The 18,099-nt window shown below is 50.7% G+C and overlaps 1 protein-coding gene across 1 annotated transcript in view; it reads left to right on the plus strand.

Moving 5' to 3' along the window:
• The window catches only part of SMARCA4 (SWI/SNF related, matrix associated, actin dependent regulator of chromatin, subfamily a, member 4), an 89,659-nt gene that overhangs the window by 3,604 nt on the left and 67,956 nt on the right, over positions 1 to 18,099 (plus strand). The window contains 3 exon segments of the mRNA XM_019817553.3: positions 14,248 to 14,497; positions 16,602 to 16,734; positions 17,545 to 17,949. Of these exon segments, the coding sequence (XP_019673112.2) occupies positions 14,276 to 14,497; positions 16,602 to 16,734; positions 17,545 to 17,949 (760 nt within the window). The 5' untranslated portion in view covers positions 14,248 to 14,275.

Consider the following 18,099-nt stretch of genomic DNA (forward strand, 5'->3'; position numbering starts at 1 on the left):
TTTCAGGACATGGATTTGATGGGTATGAGAAATTTGACCCCGAATCATCTTCATGTGAGGGAATGGGCCTTGAGGGTAATGCCGGGTACCCAGCTGGGTTTGCTGAGCGGTTGGATTGCACGGGGCAGAAAGAACGGAAGGGATGCATCCATTTCCTTACAGTTCCCTCAGAGAAGGGGCTTTTTTTAGAAAAGAGGTAACTGTTAGCAGGGCATAAACCCGCCCAGGCCCCTTCGATGCCTTTGCGGCTAGACTGGTCTCCAGAGCTTTGCCTGGGGACTGTTACTTTGTTAAATGAAGCATGTCTTCATTTTCGCCTGTGGATACTTGTTACTGCCTGGGTTTTGCTCAGTGTGTGAGATAAAGGAGGACGGACCCCGTTTTTAGTAGCAATGGGCTTTAAAATGGCTCCTTGGGATGGTTTAAGTTCTCCTTTCGCTGGTAAGTCATGCCCCGCTGGCTCAGGAAGCAGGTGGCTGCATGGCAGTTGCCGCCTTACCTGTTACAGAGGGGACGGGATTTGACGTGTGCCACCTTGATTTGCACCAAAAGTCCCAGTAAAGGGGCACGGTGGGTGGTGTCATTGTCTTAAAGGTGACGATGAAGCACAGGGGTCTGCTTGTTGGGCCCTGAGAGCTACATCTGGCCCTGATGACTGCCGGGTGTGCTTTCGGTCACAGCCTGGTCTGCTGTTGTGCTGAATGCCCGTGCCCACTTCCTGGGAACACGCTGTGGATATTCCTGCCTATCAGAGTGCTTCCATTTGCCTGCACTTTGCACCCTTCCGGGCTGTCCTGCCTTTTGATACTTAGACTAAATTCGTTACTCAGGCTTTGGAGTCAGACAGACTTGAGGCAGGACTCTACTTCCTGTGTGATGTTGGACCAATGACTTAACCTCTCTGAGCAGAAAACCCCGGGTCCTCCCATAGCCTCCCCAGTTGGCACCTCCAGTCACCAGTACCGAACCAAAGGATGTGAGGTGAAATCCAGCCTGGCTGGGCTTTGCCAAACCTGGCTCAAGACAGGGGCAGGTGGGGGGGGGGGGGCGCCTTTTATATTTCAAAAGATATGTGCTGAGACCCTGTTGGTTACCTTGGTCACCACTCTTTTACCCTTACATCTGTTCCATCACTGTGTCCAGAGAAATCTTCTAAAACCATCATCAGACCGTGTCACTGCCCTGCCCAGAACATTCCAGAGGGTTTCCCTTGAACCTAGAATAGACTCTTACCTCCTCACTGCTGCCCTTAAGGCCTGCGATCTGCTCTCCCCACTCATCTCTGACTTCGTCTCCTGCCGCATCCCTCCTCTGCTCTAATCCAGCACAGTCCCGTCCCGGGGCCTTTGTACTTGTTGGTGGTCCCTTGCCCATCCACTGGATGGTTGGGCTCCCTTTCCGCTTCGGGTGTCTGCTTAGATGTATCCCCTCACTGAGCCCGTCCCTGGTCACTATGATTGAAAGAGTGATTCCTGCCAGCTTGATGGTTAACTCTGCTTATTTTTTTCACAGTGGAAGTTCATACCACTTCCACCCCCCCTGTAACATCGTGTCATACTTATTTGTGTGCTCGCCTCTGTCACTCTATTGTCAGTTCCACCAGGAACCGTCAGTTCCAACCAGGCAGGGATTTTGTTGGCTGCTGGATGCCCAGTACCTGGTACTTTGTTCAGCACAGAGTTGGTTCTCAGTCGATATTTGAGGTGCCTGGCAGGGTCTGTCACAGGTGAAACTCCACAGGTATGGCCACCATGCCTCCCTGGCCATTCTTGCATTTTGTGTGCCGCTGTTATTGGGGGGACTTCCCTCCTGCCCTCTCCACAAGTTGTGTGTTGTGCTCTGTGTTGACTATACAACAGGTACCACAAGAGACCCAGCAGCAGGTCATGACATCCACCCAGTGTGACTTGATCAGCCTTAAAAAGAGAAAAAGGAGAGAGTCTATCCATGTTTCACAGGGAACGTGGTCAGGACAGATTTGTAAAACGGGTTGGATTTACTTGATGTGTGTTTGCTGGGTCATGTTGTGACCGACGATCGTGGTCAGAAGAGTTTGACAAATGCCCGTCTAGTGGATAGATCGGAAAGTGTTTGTGTTCTCTCAGTGGAGACACTGCATCTTCCTGCTGGATTAGAGCATGAACTCCACAAGGGCAGAGAACCAGCCAGGTTGTCATCATGTCTTCACATCTTCTGGTGTGTTTTATTTAAAAAAATTTTTTTTTCAATGTTTTTATTTATTTTTGAGACAGAGAGACAGAGCATGAGCAGGCGAGGGGCAGAGAGAGGGGGAGACACAGACTCCGAAGCAGGCTCCAGGCTCTGAGCTGTCAGCACAGAGCCCGACGCAGGGCTCGAACTCACGGACCGTGAGATCATGACCGGAGCCAAAGTCAGATGCTGAACTGACTGAGCCACCCATGTGCCCCTCTTCTGGTGTGTTTTAGATGAGGAGGTGCTCTTCAGTGGTTTTTCAAGTGAATGAAAACAGTTTTTTTAATGTTTATTTATTTTTGAGAGAGAGTACATGTACGGGGAGAGGCAGAGAGAGAGAATCCTAAGCAGGCTCCACGCTCAGCACAGAGCCCCACTCGGGGCTCGGTCTCAAGACCCTGAGATCATGACCTGAGCCAAAATCAGGAGTCAAGATGCTCAACCGACTGAGCCGCACAGGTGCCCCTGAATGAAAAATTTTTTAAAGGGCAGGAGGTGTGGATTCCAATGAATAAAATGATACATAATTCCTAGTGTTAAAAATAGTACAGTAGATTCCCATATCCATGAGGCATACGTTCCAAGACACCCCGCCCCCAGTGGTTGCCTGAAACCATGGATAGTACTGAACCCTATCTGTACTGTGTCTTCTTATACATGTATACTTATGGTAAAGCTTAATTTACAGTTGAGGCACTGTAAGTGATTAGCAACGTGAAAATTAATGACAGGAAACCTCATTTAAAGTGAATGGGGGAGACAGAAGGGGGAGCTCTCAAACCCCAACGCTTGTCATTGGTTGCAGACCCAACAGGAACACACCTACCTTGCAAGTCAAAGCTTGCAGGTCACAGTACTTGACTACCCCAGCTGAGGAAGAAAGGTTTCTCTTCTGCCCCAGCAACAGCCCAGCCAATGAGAGACTGTCACAACTCAGCCAATGAAACACCACTACACTTCTACCTGCCCCTTTACTTCTTGTTTATACCAGCCCTCCTGACGCCCCCATTCCTTCCATAAAAGAGCGTTCTTTGTTCCCTAGACTTGCTTATGGTTTTGCCATAATTTGCTTGTCCGGATTGCAATTCCCTGCCACTGCCCAATAAACCCATTTTTGCTGGGAAGTTAACTGACAGTTTTATTTTTAAGGTAAACAACAACAACCGATAATAAAATGGAGCAATTATGACAATGTACTGTGATAAAAGTGTGTCAATGTGTTCTTTCTCAAAACACCTTATCATACTGTACTTACTGTTCTTGTGACCATGCGAAGTGATAAAATGCCTGTGTGATGAGATGAAGTGAGGTGAGTAATGTAGGCGTTGTGATGCACTGTTAAGCTACAATTGATTTTCTGGCAAAACCCAGCCCGGCGGGGTCGGCGGAGGTGGGGGGGGGGGGCTGGTGCAGGGATCATCTGCTTGCAGACCACGGTTGACCCTGGGTAACTGAAACTGGAAAGTGAAACCTGGATGGGGGGGTTTGAGGAGAGGAACTACTGTACTTAGTAACATACAGACTTGGTGTGTCTACGTTTTAGGTAGAACTGATAAGACATTGTAATTAATTACCATGACAGAGGTTTTTGTTTGTTTCTGAACTATATTCCTTTTTAAATGTAGGGCAAGGTTTTGCTACTTAATTATATTGCAAAGAAAATCCCAACAGCCAGCTGTGGAACAGCCAATGTTGAGGAAGCACCGTCTCAGGAATAAGCTATCCATATGTTCCCTGAGACAGCAGATGCCTCGTCCCATGGGTCCTTTCAGGTTCACAGACCAGTGCGCCCCACACCATCCGGTCGGGTGTGGACGCTTTTCTTAGTAGAGTATGGGGCGAAACCTCATTTTGTAGTTTTAATGTAACAAATAAAGCTGCTTTTGCTGAAAGGCATCCTGCCCAGCCTCCTTGATCAGTCTGAGGACCCTGCCATGGCTTGACCACAGTGTGTCTGCAGATGAGACCTGTAAGGGAACAAATTTCTCTGTGCCCAAAAAGCAAAGTAGCAGATTTCCTGGGGCCAAACTTAAGTACAGTGCTGATTTCCAGGCAAGATGGGAGAAGAAAACCCACACACCATAATCCCAGCAAGCAGAGTTTAGAGGGTCCTTATCGCCTGTTAGCCGCCGTCTGTCTTGCTGCAGTGGGTGGCCACCACCATTCTTTTTACTAATTTTCTTTTTTCAATTTTAATTTCAGTATAGTTAACACACAGTGTTATATTAGTTTCAGGTGTATGACGTAGTGGTTGAAGTGGGGTGCCTGGGTGGCTCTGTCCGTTAAGCATCCGGCTCTTCGGCTCAGGTCATACTGTCACAGTTCGTGGGTTTGAGCCCTGCATCAGGCTCTGTGCTGGCAATGCAGAGCCTGCTTGAGAATCTCTCTCTGCCTCTTCCCAACTCGTGCGTTCTCTGTCTCTCTCTCAAAATAAATAAACTTAGGGGCGCCTGGGTGGCGCAGTCGGTTAAGCGTCCGACTTCAGCCAGGTCACAATCTCGCGGTCCATGAGTTCGAGCCCCGCGTCAGGCTCTGGGCTGATGGCTCGGAGCCTGGAGCCTGTTTCCGATTCTGTGTCTCCCTCTCTCTCTGCCCCTCCCCCGTTCATGCTCTGTTTCTCTTTGTCCCAAAAATAAATAAACGTTGAAAAAAAAAATTAAAAATAAATAAATAAATAAACTTAAAAAAAACAAGAATTACAAATTACTCAGTGTTCATCAGGGCAAGTATATTAATCTTCACCTGTCCCACCCATCCCCCCACCCCCCTCCCCTCGGTAACCACCACTTTGTTCCCTATAGTTAACGAGTCTGTTTTTTGGTTTGTCTCTTTTTCTCTTTGTTCATTTGTTTCGTGTCTTAAATTTCACATACGAGTGCAATCCTATGGTCTTTGTCTTTATCTGACTGACTTACTTCACTTAGCATTATACTCTCTAGATCCATCCATGTGGTTGCAACCATGGGTCTTTTTTATAAGAGCAAAGCGAAGGGGGGTATGAAAGAAGAAGACCTACTTCTCAAGCAGTCTGGTTCCGCATTTGAACGTCAATAGATGTTTCTATTTTAAATGATGATTTTGATGAAGTTGAAAGTAGAAAAGAATGCAATCCTCAAGTCCTTTCATCTCTTTTATTTCCACAAAGGCACCCCCCTGGCCATCTTCTTCTGGGTATTTATTTCCCAGGTCTTTTTCTGATCTAGGTTGGTTGGTTGGTTGGTTTTGGTGTTTTTTAAAAAGAACACATAGGATTGCAAAAGTAGTAGAAGGTTATTGTAAAAAAAAAAAAACAACAGCACACCGACACAAAAAACACCAGAGCTCTGTGACGTGGAAAGTGTCAGTTCCCCATCATACGCCTCCTGAGAGAGCTGCCGGCCGCTGCCAACCACAGTTTGGCACGTTTTCTCGGGACCGGTCTCTATGTGCAGATGAGCTCGCGTACGTTCTTCCTCTCAGCAGAGTGAGGCTTGGGCCAAGCACACTTTACGTTGGTGCCCCCTTCTTTCCTCTGCTTCATCGTGGACCTTCCTCCACATCCGTGTGCACGAAGCTACTTCATTCATGTTTGATAGCGTCTTGCTTCTGGGGCGTGGATAGTGTGGGGGTTCTGATTCTTCAGCACTTGGGGGGCTCAGAGAAATCAAGGTGATAAGACCGCGTCACTTCTAAATTTTTTTTTTCAACGTTTATTTATTTTTGGGACAGAGAGAGACAGAGCATGAACGGGGGAGGGGCAGAGAGAGAGGGAGACACAGAATCGGAAACAGGCTCCAGGCTCCGAGCCATCAGCCCAGAGCCCGACGCGGGGCTCGAACTCACGGACCGCGAGATCGTGACCTGGCTGAAGTCGGACGCTTAACCGGCTGCGCCACCCAGGCGCCCCAAGACTGCGTCACTTCTAGACCCGTTGGCCCTTGGAACCCATTTTTTTTTCATCCTGTAACCTGTCGAATGTCTTAGCTTTCAGGGTTTTGATTCTTGCCCCAGAGTAGTTTTATCTGCCATCACATTCCTTTGGGTTGCCTACCCAGATTCCCAGGTTCTGTTCCCTTCTCATGGAGCCCCCAGATGCACTTGACCCACAGGCCACACACTTAGGCTCCCAGAAACACTGGTACTGTTTGTCCCCTCTTGCTTCACTTTTCTCTACTGCTTAGGTGTGGCTGACTGGTCTGAGATGGATTTCAGTGTTTGTGTTTAATTACCTTCTTTTTCCCAGCCCAGACACCAAGTGACTCATCACAGGGAGACTTGCAGGAGTCTGGTCTGAATGATGGAAGCCACTTGAAACCCTAGGACCATAGGACAACCTTGGGGACCCAAGGAATTTGCTGAAAATGCCAAATCCTTAGTTTACTGTATAGGAAAGGTGGAGGTGTTTGGTGATGAGGGAAGAAGGGGTGGGAAGAGGGCTGGGCTGGTCCTTGCCCTCAGATCCACCTCCCTTCTGAAATTTCTGGCCAAGCTTTCAGGCCCTCCTGAGCGGGCACTACGCTGGATCGCAGTAGTGCCCTGTCCCATATCATATGCAGCTCTCGCGAGGGCCAGGCCCACCCCTGCCCTTTAAGAAGGGTTGGCTGGCCAAAAGGGGCTTGATGGTGGGTAACAACACCGCATTTGTGTCAGCGGGATCCGAGAGGGCAAGGGAGAATTTGCAGCAGCTCGGATCTTGCCCGTCGATTGCCAGGGTGGACCTCATCACTTGGAACAGCCGGTCTTTGCACGGGGCCGTGTGGCCTTCAGACAGCCACTGTTCCTCCTCCAGTTCCGCAAAGCTGCCTTGTGCAACCTCTACTTCCTGGGTTTGTTCCTGAGCACTTCTGGACAGGAGCATCCTTTGAGGTTTGTCCTGCGGGGGAGGCTAAGTTTAGGAAGCACATTCTCCAGAGCAGTTACTTACTCCGTGGCTTGGTTTACTCATGTCTTTATGAGAAGAGGAGGCCGCTGCTTCTGGGTCAGTAGTGACAAGCAGTAAGCGACCGCTCGGTGAATGTGGAGGCCCTGGATTTCGCCAGCGGTGTGGCATCACTTTCTGCCCGTACGAGCCTTGCATGCATTCACTCGAGGGATGCTGGCTGTGACCCCTGAGGGGGGGATTGGCCTCCGCACCAGCCTACGGAGGAGGAAACGGGCTGGTGGAGGTTAAGTCGCCCACCTAGGATCATGTGGTTGGCAAGTGGTAAAGTCCACACTCAGAGTCCGTGCCGCACCGCAGCGAGTCACACGGTGGCCTGAGCCTCAGGGAGCCCTCCGTCCACGAGCCCTTGATAGTCCCTCTGGGAAGTGTAGCGGTGTGCACTCGGTGAGTACATCTGGGTCCTTGCCACCAAATGGGCCCGCAGCCCTGCCTCCCCGCTCTGGCTGGGTCATCTTCCCTGTGGCTTCTTTGTGACTGGTAACATCCTCAGCCCTCAGCAGTTGTAAATCCCTAGGGAGCAGAGCGAGTCACAGTCTCTCTGGAATTGAAAATATCCCTTTCCTTCCTCTATCTCCGTGACCTTGAGATAGTAAAGGAAAACCGATTTCCTCTACTCACAGCACTCTAATACCAAATGTACGGGTTTTCCACACCGAGCAAGTTTCTGCAGATACCAGCTGAGTGTCCTACACTTCAACTCTGACACTGATTACCCAAAGTTAGTGCAGACCTCAGAAGTTAGAGGCTCAGTCCCACAAGACTGCCCCCCCACTGCAGGCACCAGTCACAAGGAGTGGGTCTCCAGGTTACCTGCACTTCTGTCCAACTTGGTTACAAATGGGGTTCCCATGACCCCCTTCTCAGGTTTAATTATTTGATATAATAGCTCACCAACCTTGAGACGTTTACCTGTGTTTGCCAGTTTATTATAAAGGACATTGTAAAGGATAGGGATGAATAGCCGTACGAAGAAGTAAATAAACTAAGATCTAGAAGGATCCTGATCCCAGGACCTTCTGTCCCCATGGAGTAGGAATGCACCATCCTCCTAGCACATGGATGTGCTTACCAACCCATAAAGCTCTCCTAGCCTCTTAGAGTTTTTATGGATGCTTTATTATGTAGACGTGTATTAATTCACTTTCCAATTCCTCTCCTCTCTTTGGAGGATGGGGCTGAAGCTCTAGTCATGGTTTGGTCTTTCTCGCAACCAGCCCCCATCCTGAAGCTATCCAGGAGCCCACCAAGAGTCCCTTCATTAGAATAAAAGACCCTCCTATCCCTGAGGAAATTACAAGGGTGTTAGTAAAAAACTGGAGGCAGAGACCAAATACATGTTTCTTACGATCTCAGGGAGAAAAAATTTTCTTGAACAGGACGCCAAAACCATTAACCATGTAAGGACAAACCTGATAAATAAGACGCCATTAAAATAACTTCTCTGGGCACTGGGTGTTGTATGTAAGTGATGAATCTTGGGAATCTACCCCCCAAACCAAGAACACACTGTATATGCTGTATGTTAGCCAACTTGACAACAAATCATATTAAAATAAATAAAAAAGGAAAAGGCAGAAAATAAACAAAATAAGAACTTCTCTACATCCTGAGACACCCTTAGGAGAATGCAAGCAAGGTGAGCCCCAGACTGGGAGAGGAACCACATATCCCCAAGTGAAGCATTAGTGAGAACAGGGCCTCTGCAGAAGTGAGTATCTCAGTGGCCAGTCAGCATACAGAACGGGATTCGATGCCGTTGGTTGCAAGGGAAATGCCAAAGAAAATTATAAGATACGATTATACACTCACTGGAACAGTTACAAGTTACAGGGACCGACAGTGCCGAGCGCCAGCGTTGACAGAGAGGAGCTGGAACGCATTACCCTCTGCTGTGGGGATGGCGGTGTGTGGGACTGTGGTCCTGATTTGGAAAGCTGGCGATGCTTACCAGAGCCAAATGTATGCCTTCCTCTGACTAACGGTTCCACTCCTGGGTCCCCAAGGAAAATGAATGCGTGCGTCTGCCAGATGACGTTGGTAGCAGCTTTAGTCGCGACAGCCCAAACCTGGCCGCACAGGGTCTACAAATAGAGTGGGCAGATGAAGAAGAACGAATGACCACCGTCCCAGCAACGTGGGTGCCCCTCGCAGAAGAGCCAGAGGATACCACCGTGGGTTTTTCTTTTTTTTTTTTTTCCAGATGCAGTTCAGTAACGGGTGGAATCGAAGAGTGGTAGAGGCAGAGCAGTGTTTCCCTCTGGGGGGGTGGTCTTCATGGGAGGGGCCCAGATGCCTTCAAGAATGTTGGAAGTGTTAGGTCTGATCTGGGATTCATCCAGCTGTACGCCTAGGTGTGCTGACTCTCTGTGCGAGTGAATCCGATGCTCCCTCTTCACACCCGGGACCAGAGAGCTGCTCCCGTTCCACTTTCCTGTCCTCTCCATCGTGATGCCGGGGGCCTGCCAGTACGCGTCTGCGTGTAGACGCCAGCACCCTGATGGGGCGCATCAGGGTTTGGGGGGCCCCACCCCACTGCGCTGCTCAGGAAGGTTTTGCATTGTGTCTGTACTTTTTGGGTTCCTTTTACTGTCACTCCCCACGTGTGTCTGAGCTTTCAGTCCAGAAATGAGTTTGCTGCCGGTGGCTCCGTGCACTTACCTGCCTCATCGCAGCCTCACACTTCAGAGGTGACAGCTTCTGAAGCAAATGCCATTTGTGTTATTTTTATTACTCTATTTATTTATTAAGGATCATTTATTTTGAGAGAGAGCGCGTGCATGCGTACACACATGTGGGAGACAGGCAGAGAAAAGAGAGAATCCCAAACAGGCTCCATGCTGTCAGGACAGAGCTGGACTCGGAAATTGATCTCACAAACCATGACTGCATGACCTGAGCCGAATAAAAGACTCAGACTCTTAACCGATTGAGCCACCCAGGTGCCCTATTTTATTTTTTTAATGTTTTATTTGTTTTTGAGAAAGAGAGAGTATGAGCAGGGGAGGGGCAGAGAGAGAGGGGGAGACACAGAATCTGAAGCAAGCTCCAGGCTCCATCCAAGCTGTCAGCATAGAGCCGACGTGGAGCTCAGACTCACAAACCGTAACCGTGAGATCGTGACCTGAGCTGAAGTTGGACACTTAACCGGTTGACTGAACCACCCAGGCGCCCCGCAAATGACATTTTTAAAAGCCTGTTGTGGGGGCTCCTGGGTTTCTCAGTTGGTGAAGCGTCTGACTCTTGATTTCGGCTCAGGTTATAATCTTAACGGTTTGTGGGTTTGAGTCCCACATTGAGCTCTGTACTGACAGCACGGAGCCTGCTTGGGATTGTCTCTCTGCCTCTCCCCCCACAAATAAATAAACAAACTTAAAAACTAAAAAAAAAAAAATTTTTTTTAATCTGTATTTAATTTTGAGAGACAGAGTGCGAATGGGGGAGGAACAGAGAGAGAGGGAGACAGAATCCGAAGCAGGCTCCAGGCTCTGAGCTGTCAGCATAGCACGATGCAGGGCTTGAACTCACAAACTTCGAGTTCATGACTTGAGCTGAAGTCGGACGCTTAACCGGCTGAGCCACCCAGGTGTCCCTAAAAAAATTTTTTTTTTAGGAATGAAAAAATACAGGGGCACCTGGGTGGCTTGGTCAGTTGAGTGTCCAACTTTGACTTAGGTCATGATCTTACGGTTCGTGGGATTGGCCCTACATCGGGCTCTGCACTCTTGGTGGGGAGCGTGCTTAGGATTCTCGCTGTCTCCTCCTTCTCTCTCTGACCCTCCCTCGCTTGTGCTTTCTCTCTCTTTCTTAAAGACGGAAACTTAAAAAGAAAAGATACATTTAAAAAAAAGTTTCTTCTGAAACCCTGTACTTCTCAAAGGTAGATGTTGCCATATTTTAGCACAAAATTATTGTCTGATGCCCTCCAGCATCTTCAGCAAACTTCATGTGTCCGCTGATGAAGTTAGTGCTGCTGTGGGTGGAGGTAATTAATTTCTAGAGGTACCCCGCATTTTGATGGGAAGAAGGTCTGACACTAAGTATTAACTACTTTTAGAAGAACCATCATTCCAAAGACACTCCCCAGTGTTTGCTCTTTGGCACATCTGCCTTTAGGTAAGGAGATGACATCATCCCTGGATGACGTTCCCTAGATTTTATTTTGCTATTGGTTTCAGTTGGCTTGACTTAGAATAGAGACCTTCAGGGGCCCCTGGGTGGCTCAGTCAGTTAAGCGTCTGACTTTGGCTCAGGTCACGATCTCATGGTCCATGAGTTCGAGCCCTGCATCGGGCTCTGTGCTGACAGCTCAGAGCCTGGAGCCTGCTTCAGATTCTGTGTCTCCCTCTCTCTCTCTCTGCTCCTCCGCCGTTCATGCTCTGTCTCTCTCTGTTTCAAAAAAAAAAAAAAAAAGAATAGAGACCTTCAGTTGAGAAAGCATCCGTGAGCTCCCAGATGCCACGGGACTCCTTTGAGTATTTTCGGGGCCGCTGTCTCTCTTGTCACCTCGCTGCAGTCTCTCTGGGCCTGAGAGGCCCTGTGGGCGCAAAGGGTCCAGAGGGGCGCCCTGAGGAGCCATCTTCCTTGACCCCGGCCGTGGCTATGTTCGTGTCACTCAGTTGTCCACCTGTGAAGTATGACTGCAGGTGCGTCTTGCCCTAGACAAACCCTGGGCTGGAGGTTTCAGACTTGAGAATCATCATTTTAGAAAACGATTGGGATACAGGTCACCCACGTGGCAGAGCCTGGAGCGGCGTCTGGAGGTAACAGGATCCTAGTTCTGTAGCAGAAGGTAGGACTGTTCACACATGTCTGAATCAGGTCTGATTTTGCTTCTAAATGAATTTGTCTCTATTTAAAAAAAAATTTTTTTTTTTCTTAACGTTTATTCATTTTTGTGAGACAGAACAGAGCATGAGCAGGCCAGGTGCAGAGAGAGACAGAGACAGAATCCGAAGCAGGCTCCAGGCTCTGAGCTGTCAGCACAGTGCCCAACATGGGGCTCGAACTCACTGACCTTGAGATCATGACCTGAGCTGAAGTCGGATTCTTAACTGACTGAGCCACCCAGGCGCTCCACATTTGTCTCTATTTTTTTTTATTTTTAAAAATTTTTTTTTTCAACGTTTATTTTTTTGGGGACAGAGAGAGACAGAGCATGAACGGGGGAGGGGCAGAGAGAGACGGAGACACAGAATCGGAAACAGGCTCCAGGCTCTGAGCCATCAGCCCAGAGCCCGATGCGGGGCTCGAACTCACGGACCGCGAGATCGTGACCTGGCTGAAGTCGGACGCTTAACCGACTGCGCCACCCAGGCGCCCCAAGTCTCTATTTTTTAAAAGTTTGATTCTCCCCGTCTCTGGGCTTACGGGATTTTGGATTTGTGAGGAAGGGATTGTGAGCACTTTCTTGAGCAGTTGGGTCTGTTCCTGGTCAGGCTGGTGCGCTGGTCACTGGTCCATGCCCTGCCAAAGTTTCTGATTCTCTCTGCTCTGATTATTTAGTCATGAAACTGGGACAAAGACGTTTTGGCTTTTGATCGATTACCCAGGAAAATATGCCCATCTTTCAAATGAAAACTTTACTTTGTTTTAATCAAGAGAATTAAAAATGTTCTTAGACTTCTTGACAAAACTTACCTTAGAACCAGAAGAGCCCAGTAAAGTTTTGGGACAAAGAGAGTCTCTCCCAACACCGGAAAAGTCTGCAGAAACAAAGCCCACATTTGAGACATGCCAACAAGAGAGGGGCTTTTAAATAACTCGGTATGTGGCAAAATGAGAGAACACAGCAGAAATCCACTAGAAATCCTCTCTTGAAGACTATTACATGTTAAAGGTGGTCCTGGGTAGAATTCTGTGAAGAGAAGCTTGCCTAGCATGTGCTGAGTAATACTGTTGAGGATGTGTGTGCCTGCATGTGGAACAGTCTAGAAGGGAGGCAGTGAAGTGTGGTGGGAGTCCTGGCAGCCATATGAGGGCAGCTCTCTGCCCTGGCCGGCTCAGCTCCATCCTTACGGCTCTGGTCTCTGAGGAAACCCCCAGCCCCTTCTTCCCACCCCCACCCCCGTCACCCTGCCTGGCTCGGATAAGGAGGGCTTGGTTGCTCTTTGCTCCCTGCTGGGCTGGTAAGCACTTCACCTCTGTGTGTCTGGTGTGGTGCTGGGAGATTTTAAGTTCTTGTGATCTTGTGTTTTCTACCTTTCAGCCCTGAAGATGTATTCCTCCATCATCATGAAAGAAGTTCTTAAATTGAAGAGAATTGTATTTAAGGCTGTATGTAACTATGCAACAGATGAAGGGTTACCTGAACCTAGAACCCTTACTGTAGAAAACTGGATGAAATTTACCAGCTCGTGGCCCTGTCTTAGCAAGCATAATTAATCACCTTACCACCATCATTAGATTTTTTTCCCCCCTTAGCATATGTTTGGATCTCGTCGTGGCTCTGGGTCGTAGTTCTGAGCATCAGTTTTCAGATTATGGAAACTTTCATTGGACTTTAGACACGTGAATATCACTGTGGAAGTATCTGAGATATCGAGCGCCTTTATTTGTGTAATACTTTAAATGAACCTACATGTTAAACTTGTATTCATTTAATTTAAAAGGGACTTGGTCTGACCGCCTTAAATGGGAAACCGGCATCACTTGCCATGAATATTTGGTTCTGTTGAGTGTCCCAAGGCCCAGGTGGATTCTGTCGCCAGCAAAGGCTTTGAGCCTTAGTCTTGCTCTCCCTTTTTGTCAAATCGGAAGATGGCAGGTGTTAGGCGTGAAGGGTGTATGGGCACCACCCTGAGACGTTCTCTTTGCTGTGATCAGAATAACAGCAAGGGAAGTGAATCCCTAGGTGGGGCAGTGGCTGTATACCTCCACCTCCGGAGTCCCATTCCTCGGGGGAGACTGTGATCTGATTTTGTATGCCCGATGTATTATCTCCTTTGAGAAGAAGGAAGGAGAAAGGTCTGGGTGGTGGGGGTTGCCCGTCAAAGGTGACAGCTCCCTATCAGATGGGTGCTGCTTACAATACTACGTGTGGCCCTCCCTTGCCAGCTCTGACTCTCCCTGGTGGTGGCTACGACCCCAGACTGACCAAGACTTCTTTCTAGCAGGAGACCACTGTCTGCAGCTCCTGTGAAGATGTCCACTCCAGACCCACCGCTGGGCGGAACTCCTCGGCCAGGCCCTTCCCCGGGCCCGGGCCCCTCCCCTGGAGCCATGTTGGGCCCTAGCCCAGGCCCCTCGCCGGGCTCTGCCCACAGCATGATGGGGCCCAGTCCGGGGCCTCCCTCAGCAGGACACCCCATCCCGACCCAGGGACCTGGAGGGTACCCTCAGGACAACATGCATCAGATGCACAAGGTAGGGAGCCCGGGCCCACTGCCCGATTGGCTGGGTCTGCGTGATCAGCCGTGCATCCTGGCTTCTGCTGCCAGCCAGCAGCCTTTCCACCGTGTGTCTCCCACACCCAGCATTCCACGTGGGAAACGCGCTAACACTGCTCCAGGGTTGTCTTTCGTTAATGAATAAGAAGTGCCCGGCTCCTTAAAAAGTAGCTGTGTCACTTGGTTTCCCGCACTCACCTGTGTAACTTACGAAGCAGAGCAGTGGGTGCCCCTTATCCCTACTCGATCCTGCGCTTGGGCGCCACTCACTGTCATAACGACTTACTTGAACTGATCAGGGATGTTTTTTGCCAATGGGGTGTAAAAAAAGCCTCCCAACACAAATAGTTTTTCTTTCTCCCTGTGTTCCTGGGTGGTGGTTGGGGAAGCGAGGAAACATCCTCTTATATGTATTAGCATCTAAAGGAAAAGGTGATGTGTTCAAGTCTCAGAAACCACAGGAGACCCTCGCGGAATATGCAGATTGTGTGGCCTGGAGGTCAGGGCTCTGTGTTGACCCCATAGCCTCCCTACCAGGGCCATCCATGTGTTTGTACCCCATTCCACTTAATCTCCCCTCCCCATCCCCCCCTCCCCCCCGCTGCCCCACCCATTAGGTGTAGGTGGTTATTGTGCCCATTTTACAGATGAGGAAGTAGGCTCTCGGAGAAATGGTCCCTCACTGTGTCCATGGCAGAGCCATCTTGTCCCTCTGGGTCCTCCCTGCCTTCCCCATCTCCTACACGTTTTTTATTTTTATTTTTTTTAATGTTTATTTATTTTGAGAGAAAGAGACAGTGTGAGCAGGGGAGGGGCAGGGAGAGAGGGAGACATAGAATCTGAAGCAATTCCAGGCTCTGAGATGTCAGCATAGAGCCTGACATGGGGCTCGAACTCATGAACCCCAAGATCATGACCTGAGCCAAAGTCAGACACTCAACCTACTGAGCCACCCAGGTGCCCCTCCCACACATTTCTGGCAACAGTATCTTTCTTGTCACTTCCTGGGAAGCTGTTGGTGAACCAGCCCCCTCCCTCCCCTCACTGATTTAGTCTGGCTTCTCCAGCACAGCCTCCTCTTTCCCTCTCTGCCCATTTTGGTTTTTTTTTTCTCTTATCACTGGCACACACCCCACACCTACCATTTGTCCTGCACAGTGTTAGGAGCCAGGGCCCAGGGGTAGCGGGACACTCCTCGTCTGCGGAGAAGTTCGCTTCCCGAGGGCTGCACCCTCTTCCTGCATATGAAGCTGCTCCTCGTGGTCCCAGCCAAGCACCCTCTCTTCCTCCCATCTTCCTTCTCTCATGGCACACACTGAGTTGTAGTCAGCTGGGCCACCCATTAGACTGTTCCCGGAGACCGGGATATTTGGGCCAGTCAGGGCCTAGCAGTGTCCTGGAAGGGTCCCGGAAGATGTCCCCTTCACCAGCTATTGCAATAGGGGAAGTACTTAGTGCTGAGGGAAAATGGGCATCATCGCTCCACAGAGGCCCGATGTGCCTCTCAGGAGGGATGGAACCATGCCACAGACAGCTTTCCTCCCAGCTAGTAGGCTGGAGGCTGATCTCAGATCAGCGAGGACAGCTAGTGTAGTGTAACCATACTTACAGGCAGAAATTTCTGTTTGTCCCTCTGACTTACAGTCTCCCAAGGAAGAGGATTCCTGATCCAAAGACTTGTCACCAGGTCTCCTTGTGACAATTAATGGGGAGCTTGGTGTCCCAGTCATAAACAGCTCCTCACCAGGAGCTCATGTCCTTTCCTCATGGGATTTTGGCCATCTGAAACTGTCTCCTGGCTTCCTGATCCATCTGTCCCTTCGCCTCCAGACCTCTAGCCGCCTAGGTGGTCAGCCATCGCTGTGTGACATTGCTTCATGCATCTACTTGACACTTAGCGTAGGTATCAGGACCGTAGCTTGGACCTAAGCTGCTTGGTCACGTTGGCGATTCAGTATATACCATGGCGACCTTGGGTGGACATTTTCAGTGGCCGTGAACTTCTCTCGGGTGGCCCTTTGCCTCCTGCCTCTTCCTGTTCCCTCTTGCTGATCTTGCCTTTTCATCGTCCCCTCTTACAGCCAATGGAGTCCATGCACGAGAAGGGCATGTCGGATGATCCCCGCTACAACCAGATGAAGGGAATGGGGATGCGGTCGGGGGCCCACGCAGGGATGGGGCCCCCGCCAAGCCCCATGGACCAGCACTCCCAAGGTACCGTTTGATTACTCTTCTTTCCTTGTATGTGTTGTCCCCCTGGGTGCCCTGAGGTCATTTTTCTAGTTGGGTCTCCCGTAGGCACAAACAGGGTAGACCCAGGACAGTTCAGCCCTTGGGAGACTGTTGGGCTTGGGGTTGGGCTTGGCTGGTGCCCATCTCAGGCCAGTCTGTCTTTGAGCAGCCCCGGGAGTGGGGACGCCAAAGGGGTGGATCCATGTGAAGCACTGGAGGTTAGATGGGGGCTGAGCAGAGTGGGCGCCTCGGGCTGGCAGCTCCCAAGCTACCCAGGAGCATATTAAGGATACACCTTCCCGGGCCCCACTTTAGCTTCTGCGACAGAATCTTGGGGTAGGGGTGGGGCTCTGTTTTAACAAGCCTTCCAGGTGGTTTTTCTGAACAGGGCAGCTTGAGGATTGATGGAGTATATGATTTCCTCTTATCGGTGGGAAGCTCATTGCGCCCAGGGGCTCTACACGGGGGTCAGAGGAGCATTCTGTCCTAGCTGAGGGGCAGGGGGCGGGCCTGAGGGAGGCCTGGATCTGTGTAACATCCCAGCATTGACCCTTGGCGACTTGCTGAAAGCTGAGCCAACACCAAACCAGTTGTGCCGGCCGCTGGTCAGGCTGCCAGCGCGTGTCCTCTCTCTGGGCACTTGTGATTTGAATCACAGGAGTAGAGTCCCTTGGCCACCCCCGTCTCGAGACAGGAGCTGGTGTCGGCGCAGCCGAAAGGTTGCCGTCTTTGCCTTAGACGTCCTAGAATGTGTGTTGCCGAGTGACCACTTGGATCCACGTGGCCCCACAGGTTACCCCTCCCCTCTGGGTGGCTCCGAGCACGCCTCCAGTCCGGTTCCAGCCAGCGGCCCGTCCTCGGGCCCACAGATGTCGTCTGGGCCAGGAGGGGCCCCGCTGGACGGCGCCGATCCCCAGGCTTTGGGACAGCAGAACCGGGGCCCGACTCCGTTCAACCAGAACCAGCTGCATCAGCTCAGAGCCCAGATCATGGCCTACAAGATGCTGGCCAGGGGCCAGCCCCTCCCCGACCACCTGCAGATGGCGGTGCAGGGGAAGCGGCCGATGCCTGGGATGCAGCAGCAGATGCCAACGCTACCTCCACCCTCTGTGTCCGCAACGGGACCCGGCCCCGGCCCCGGCCCCGGCCCCGGGCCAGGTCCGGGACCAGCACCTCCAAATTACAGCCGGCCTCACGGTAAGACCCACCGTCCACAGCGCTCGGGGTAGGGAGGGGACTGAGCGAACCGACCGGGATGGGGCAGCAGTGTCAGCCGACCTGGGCCGTGCTGCCCGCATGCGTCCCCCCAGAGACAGCGTGGCGTCGGCGCTCGGGCAGGCGGGGCTG

The sequence above is a fragment of the Felis catus genome, chromosome A2, assembly GCF_018350175.1.
Source record: "Felis catus isolate Fca126 chromosome A2, F.catus_Fca126_mat1.0, whole genome shotgun sequence".
Lineage (NCBI taxonomy): Eukaryota > Metazoa > Chordata > Mammalia > Carnivora > Felidae > Felis > Felis catus.